The sequence below is a fragment of the Callospermophilus lateralis genome, chromosome 8 (genome assembly GCF_048772815.1).
Source record: "Callospermophilus lateralis isolate mCalLat2 chromosome 8, mCalLat2.hap1, whole genome shotgun sequence".
Lineage (NCBI taxonomy): Eukaryota > Metazoa > Chordata > Mammalia > Rodentia > Sciuridae > Callospermophilus > Callospermophilus lateralis.
This window is the reverse complement of record NC_135312.1, coordinates 52386748-52393597: the sequence shown is the minus strand read 5'-3', so window position 1 is coordinate 52393597 and position 6850 is coordinate 52386748. Positions and strand designations below refer to the sequence as shown.

The window sequence follows — 6850 nt, the reverse complement described above, 5'->3', positions numbered from 1 at the left end:
AGCTTGTCACCACCCATGTTTGTGTTGAGGTTTGGTTGTACAATATTGAGAGGTGTAATTACTTTGTCAACTTTTTATTCACTGTGACCAAAATACCTATGAAAACTTAGAGGAGAAATAGTTTATTTGGGGCTTAAGTTTTCAGAGGTCTCAGTCCACTGAGGGCTAACTCCATTGCTCTGGGCCTAAGGTGAAGTAGCACATCGTGAGGGAAGTCCCAGCAAAGAAAAACCACTCAGCTCATGTCAGCATCTGGAAGGAGAGAGGGAGAGAGAGAAAGAAAGAGAGAGGGGCACCACAGGACAGATGAACCTTTCTAGGGCATACAAACTTTTATAACCTTGAGGTACTCTACCTTGTGTTTGTCCTTCTATCATCCACATGATAAGCCTGTACAATTGTACTTTGAAGTGCAGGAGTTATACTTTAACTTTGGATTGATTTATCATGAGACATATAAGCCTGAGAAATTGAAGAAAAGAAGAGCTGCTAATGTAAAAGAAGCATTACATTGCACCAAGATGTCTGTGAAAAGGAACTTAGTCCTTCTGCTGATACAACTGATGTGTTACTTTAGCTCTGGAAGCTGTGGAAAAGTGCTGGTGTGGCCCACAGAATACAGCCATTGGATCAACATAAAGACAATCCTGGATGAACTTCTCCAGAGAGGTCATGAGGTGACTGTTCTGACATCAACAGCTTCCATTCTTATTAATCCCAACACAACATCTGCTATTAATTTTGAGATTTACCCCACATCTGTAAGTAAACAACAAATGGAAGAACATTTCTCCCAATGGATCCATGAATGGATTTATGAAACTCCAAAAGATGACTTCTGGAAATTTTATTCATTAGTGCAAAAAGATTTCAAGAAATATTCTGATACAATTGAACAACTCTGCAGAAATGTAGTTTTAAACAAGAAACTTATGGTGAAACTACATGAATCAAAATTTGATGTTGTTCTTTCAGATGCTATTGGCCCATGTGGTGAGCTGCTGGCTGAGCTACTTAAAGTACCATTTGTATACACTCTCCGCTTTACTCCTGGCTATACATATGAAAAGTACAGTGGTGGACTTACATTCCCTCCTTCCTATGTGCCCATTGTTATGTCTGAATTAAGTGATCAAATGACATTCATGGATCGGATTAAAAACATAATGTATATGCTTTATTTTGATTTTTGGTTCCAGTCATTTGATGTGAAGAAATGGAATCAGTTTTACAGTGAAGTTCTAGGTAAGCTAGTTCTTTAATTAGTACTGTGAAAGCTAAATTTCCTGTGACTTTGAAGCTGAGCTTGCATGAATATAAAATCAGAAGAACTTTCTTTTCTGTAAGTAAAAGGATGGAATGAAAATATAAGATGAACAAGTAGTCTCACCAATAAAAAAGGGCCCTTATATTATAGGGCCAGTTAGAAATCAGTGGCAATTACTTATTCAAAATGCTTCAGGAAATAATAACCTAAAAATGGAATCACTGAACATTTCTCTGAGCAATTACGTATTCATTTTAGTATTCTTTTCATCTTTAAGGACACTCATTATTAACCTCACTAAATGTTTTAATGATGATAGACATGAACATTAATGACATACACATGTATTACTAGCACAACCATATATAGGTACCATGGAGGAAATTGTTTACTTTTGAATAGAATTGTTTACTCAGTTAGAAATTAAAATAATATTTATTTGCATTGCTGTGAAGATTCCTTCACAGTTAACAGTGTCTCTATCTCAGGCACAGAAAATTATAAATTATAGTAACTTATATTTCATATTCCTTTGATAAAAACAAACAAATCATGTATTAAGGCCTAAAACCTTGGTGTAGAGTGGAACCAAACCTTATAAGTCTATATTTCTTAAACTACATTTACCATTTAAGACAATAGGAACTAAATTAAGCATCAGAACCAATCTCTATTTTAATATTTGTGTAAACTTTCTGGCTGTTACTTTCAAAAATATATATTTTACCAAGTTAATAATATTAATCTTTTAATATGAGGCAAATACAGTAGTGGTGATAAGGAATTCAGGCGTACTCACTAAATCATTACAGTTCACTTGAAGAATCAAGGTCAAGGGAATTCTTTGCTCAATGGTAAGAATTAGACTGACTACTCCTAGAAAAGATATCTGTACAGTTATGGGAGCACTGATTGTTAATGGATCTCACAAAGATTCTAAAAACTTAGGTTACTTTTGCAGTTTTAGAGAGAAAATAAAATTCGTGTTTATTTCTATGGAGGTGTAGGTTAATAATTTAATTATTTGTGATTGTAAATATACTAATGGAACACTAGAAAGTACCCACACAACTAGTTTATGTACATATTAACATATGTAACATGTATAAAATATAGTATGCAAAAGTGTGCACTAAAAAACATATTATTGTAGTATGCAAACATACAAACACACACATACACACGTGCATTTGAACACCTTGCCTACACAAATCCAACACATTTCAAGGCAAATATATGAAGCATTCAAGGTACATGTCTCTCATTTTCTTTTCTTCTCTTTTCTACAATCAGGGAGACCCACTACAATATATGAGACAATGGGGAAAGCTGATTTTTGGCTCATTCGAACCTATTGGGACTTAGAATTTCCTCGTCCACTCTTACCAAATTTTGACTTTGTTGGAGGACTCCACTGTAAACCTGCCAAACCCCTCCCTAAGGTAAATCTTTTCCTGTTTGTTTTGTTCTATTTGATTAACATTTTTGGTAGAAATGACTCTGCATACTTAATTCAGAGTGTTTAATTCAGAAATATGAAAAGCAAGATAAAGAGTTCTGCCAATTATAGACCCAGGCATTTCTATGCCATCACATTTAATGGTATTTCATTATTGTCACAGAAGTAGGATATCGGGCATCCTTGAGAATAATCAGGAAAATTGAGGCCTTCATTGTGTAATACATAATAAAGAATCAATAATTTATTCTATATAAATACAAAGAATATTTATTAAGTGACTGTCATATACCAGAGATAAGTGCTGGATACAGAGAGTTATAAAGTTGACACAGTTTCTGCATCAACCAGACCTTATATTCCATCTGGGTACAGAGACTGTAACAAGTAATACATTTGTGTGTGTTATCATAAGGAAATCATACAATACTAATGAAACCTCCAGCAAAGATCATTTAAAAAAAATCCTAAAAGCCTTGATAACTAAGGTGAATTCTAAAGAATCCACAGGATAGGAAAAGGGGTTGAGGGAGAGAGGAAGACACAAAAGGAAAAGCACATACAATTGTAAGGGAAACTCCCAAGAACTTCAAGAGTAGTTCAGCAGGAGAAGGCTCAGCAAATTGCAGGTGATGCTAGAGAGATAAGTGAAAGCCAGATAATTAGTAGTTGTTTAAAATATCTGTGAAGCACATTGGGTAGCCAATGAAAAGAGTTAAGCACAAGAGAAATGTGAATAAAGTTTCCATTTTGAAAAATTTCAAAATGCAGTCACCAAGTTGGATTTTAGAGGGAAAGACAATGCAGAGGAACCACTCAGGAAGTTGTTGCAAGACTGCAGATAACAAATGATGTAAACATGGATGAGGTTGTTCTTACATGTGACTATGCTTATTTATCTATTAATAGTCAATCTTCATATTGTGTTACCTGGAAAAAGTAGACAATACTGATACACAATGTCCGTGGTACAAACATAGGATCCATAGCAATATTCGCTGTTGTAATTATTCCTTTTTTGTTTCTATAAAACTATTTTTCCTTCTGACAAGCTGAACTTGTTATCTACTTTTAAAGACCCCAACTATACCAAAAAGGTAGGATTAACACTTAGAAATAGTAGTATTTGGGTATTTTTACATTTAATTCATTTTAGCATACCCTAAACACTGCAGTGTACATTAATTTGGATTATATTCAAATTGAGAGATAGAAACTCACAATATGGCTGAAACAAACTACCATAGATGTTCTCTTGTAAATGTAGACTGCCCGGGTACAGTATGTTAGTTCTATTACCAATAATATTAATTAGGTAATATGTGCCAGGCACAGTGGATACAATTTCATATATAACAGAAACTACATTTCTGAAAAATCAACACTGTATTTGCAGCCAAAGACCTAGAGAACAGATATTCCATCAATTTGCTTAAAAGTAAATGCATGAGTTTTGGCAATCAAATGAGAAAGTGGAATTGCTGAAATGATGTTGTAAGTGTTCAAGCTCTTCACAACCTTTTAGCTTTAAAGTAATTGCTTTTCTCAGTGATATGAATGTGTGGCCTTTACTTGTCTTCATTCCAGATTTGAACAAACTCACCTGAAAACTCAGACTACTACATCTTAGACCATGATAGGGATGTTTAGCTTGAGAGAGCTTTCTGCTATATGTCAATATTAGAGGACACCTCAGGAAAACTCCCTTGGAAAACTTACGCCTCAACTTCACAGCTTCCAGACAGAATGAACATAGGAAATATATACTGCAAACATAATGATGACCTAAGTTTTTTTTTCATTTATTTCTGAGCACAGCCCTTTAGTTTACAATTAAAATATCATTCTGTCAACAAATAGGATAATATTTCATAGGAGGAAACAGAAGAATCTAAAACATTTTAAATAAATAGCATGCTTAGAAGAAAACTTTACTTGCCATACTGTTATGTGATCTCTTAAGAGTTTCTTTTTTTCTACCTCTTTAAGGCACCAACATATTGAGATCTCATTCAAGCCTCATATTCAATGGAATTATTTTGTTGTTTTTGATAAGTTCCATACAATACAAACAGAAAATGAGTTAGTGAAAGTTCTGACTAAAAACTGAGAGTTATTTTAAGTTTTAAACCATTAACCTCTGATCTTGAGAGATTTCCCCATTCATAGTAGGAGAAAGTGACCAGGTCAATAAAAGGGAAAGACAGCAGAGAGAGGAGGAGGAGGAGGAGAAGGTAGATAGCAGTGTGATCATGATAAGGAATAATAGTAGCAGGTGTTATTTAATAGAATAAACAAGGTTAGAATACAAGCCAATATTACAAACACTGTCTTCTTGATCTTTATTATATAAAGTAATGCTCCCCCAAATTACTTGCCTTTCCATTAATAATTAGATACTCAGACAATTTCTGTATTGTTTAAATACAGAAATTTGTCAAAATTTTAAAGATCCAAATGTATTAATACTCTTAACAATGCAAATAGCCTTGGGTTTAACAGTATACCAATTGTAATTATACAAACAAAAAATCAAATGAATGTAATCTGTGTTCATGGCAGTTACTTATAGAATACATATTGGAATAATGTCTTACATTAATTAATTAATACATTAAGTGATGTCATACATTAAGTAATGATCTTAAAAGTTATTCTGGTACATACCACATCATCACAATCACTTTATTTACTTATATATTTATTTTTATCTCTCTTTTGGTACTATGGATTCAACTCATGTGCACTCAACTACTGAGACATATTCCCAGCCCTATTTTAGATTTTATTGAGAGACAGGGTCTCACTGAGTTGATTAATGCTTTGCTGTTGCTGAGGCTGGCTTTAAACTTGAGATCCTCCTTTCTTATTCTCCTGAGCTGCTGGGATTACAGGCTTGTACCACCTTGCCCAGTACAATTACTTTACAAATAAATGCTTAACTACATTAAGTCATAACACAAGTTTAGTTGGAGATAAAAAGACAAAATACTGATTATAATAATATCATTCTTTGTGAGAAGAAAAGAATTTTATATATACAAAAGAATTTTAGTCTTCCATTTACATTATATATGTGCATGTATCTATTCATGTACTTACATGAACAGAAAAAAAGACCACAATGAAAAAATTCAAATTTTGAACAGACAGTATCTCTAAATGAACCAAAGATCATTTTGGCAAATCTTCTTAAACATTACATACTTTTTTCATGCTCTTCCAAATTTTCATATAATTAAATTATTTTTCCTTTAAAAATAATGTTACAGAAAGACTGGGACCTTTCTATGTCAGGGATTAATTGGTTTTAAAAAAGGGTATATTTATAAGACAGTAGTAGTGAGAAAACCTTTGTACAATACAAGATTAAGAACATTTTGAGCAGGGATAAAATATATTTAATATATTGCTGTACACGTTGCTCTAGGTTACTGGAATCACAAAATAACTGGATGTGTCACATTTTCCCAGGATTAATGCAATGTCCACTATATGTGAATGAGCTACTCAACAAGTTGACCTGTTCTATAAAAGGGCCAGAGGAAGTCCCACTGTAGTGCAAGAGCTCCCATGGTTCATAATGAGGTGAAAAATAAGGGTTCTTTACAGCCACTGATACACAGTTCATTCTCAAAGAACTTCATTATCATTAAAAAATTTCAGGGAAAAAGATGAGACATATGAATAACCCAAAGATATGATTACTCAAGTATATGTATCATTCAAATGCACTGAAAATGCTGATTATGGATCAGTATAGTTCTGGACATGTACAGGATTGTTAGGATCCTTAGAATTATGTAAAAGAAAATCCAAACCATAATATTAATCTTCTGAATGCTAGTGTTTGTTCATCTCCAGTTTTTATGAGCTATTATAGAGGAAAACTTGGGAAACTCACAAATTATAAAGTAAGGAATGAAATACTATAGAGATAGGAAACATAAAAATGTACAAAAATCCTATGCACAGGTAACTTTACTTCTGGGCTCACAAGGACCAAAATAAGTACTATTAATTCCAAAGTAAAAAATCATCCAGATTAAAATCCTGGAATAAAATCAAGTGAAGTACTATAACAATAAGAATTATAACCAAGTGCTAGCTATAGTGTTTAACAC

General features: G+C 33.1%; 1 protein-coding gene across 2 annotated transcripts in view; it reads left to right on the top strand.

Moving 5' to 3' along the window:
• Positions 1–521: 521 nt before the first annotated feature.
• Positions 522–6850, top strand: part of LOC143405838 (UDP-glucuronosyltransferase 2B17-like) — a 28609-nt gene continuing 22280 nt past the window's right edge. For both annotated transcript variants that reach the window (XM_076864167.2, XM_076864168.2), the window contains exons 1-2: positions 522–1245; positions 2561–2709. In XM_076864167.2, the coding sequence (XP_076720282.2) occupies positions 522–1245; positions 2561–2709 (873 nt within the window). The remainder of the gene's footprint in view (positions 1246–2560; positions 2710–6850) is intronic.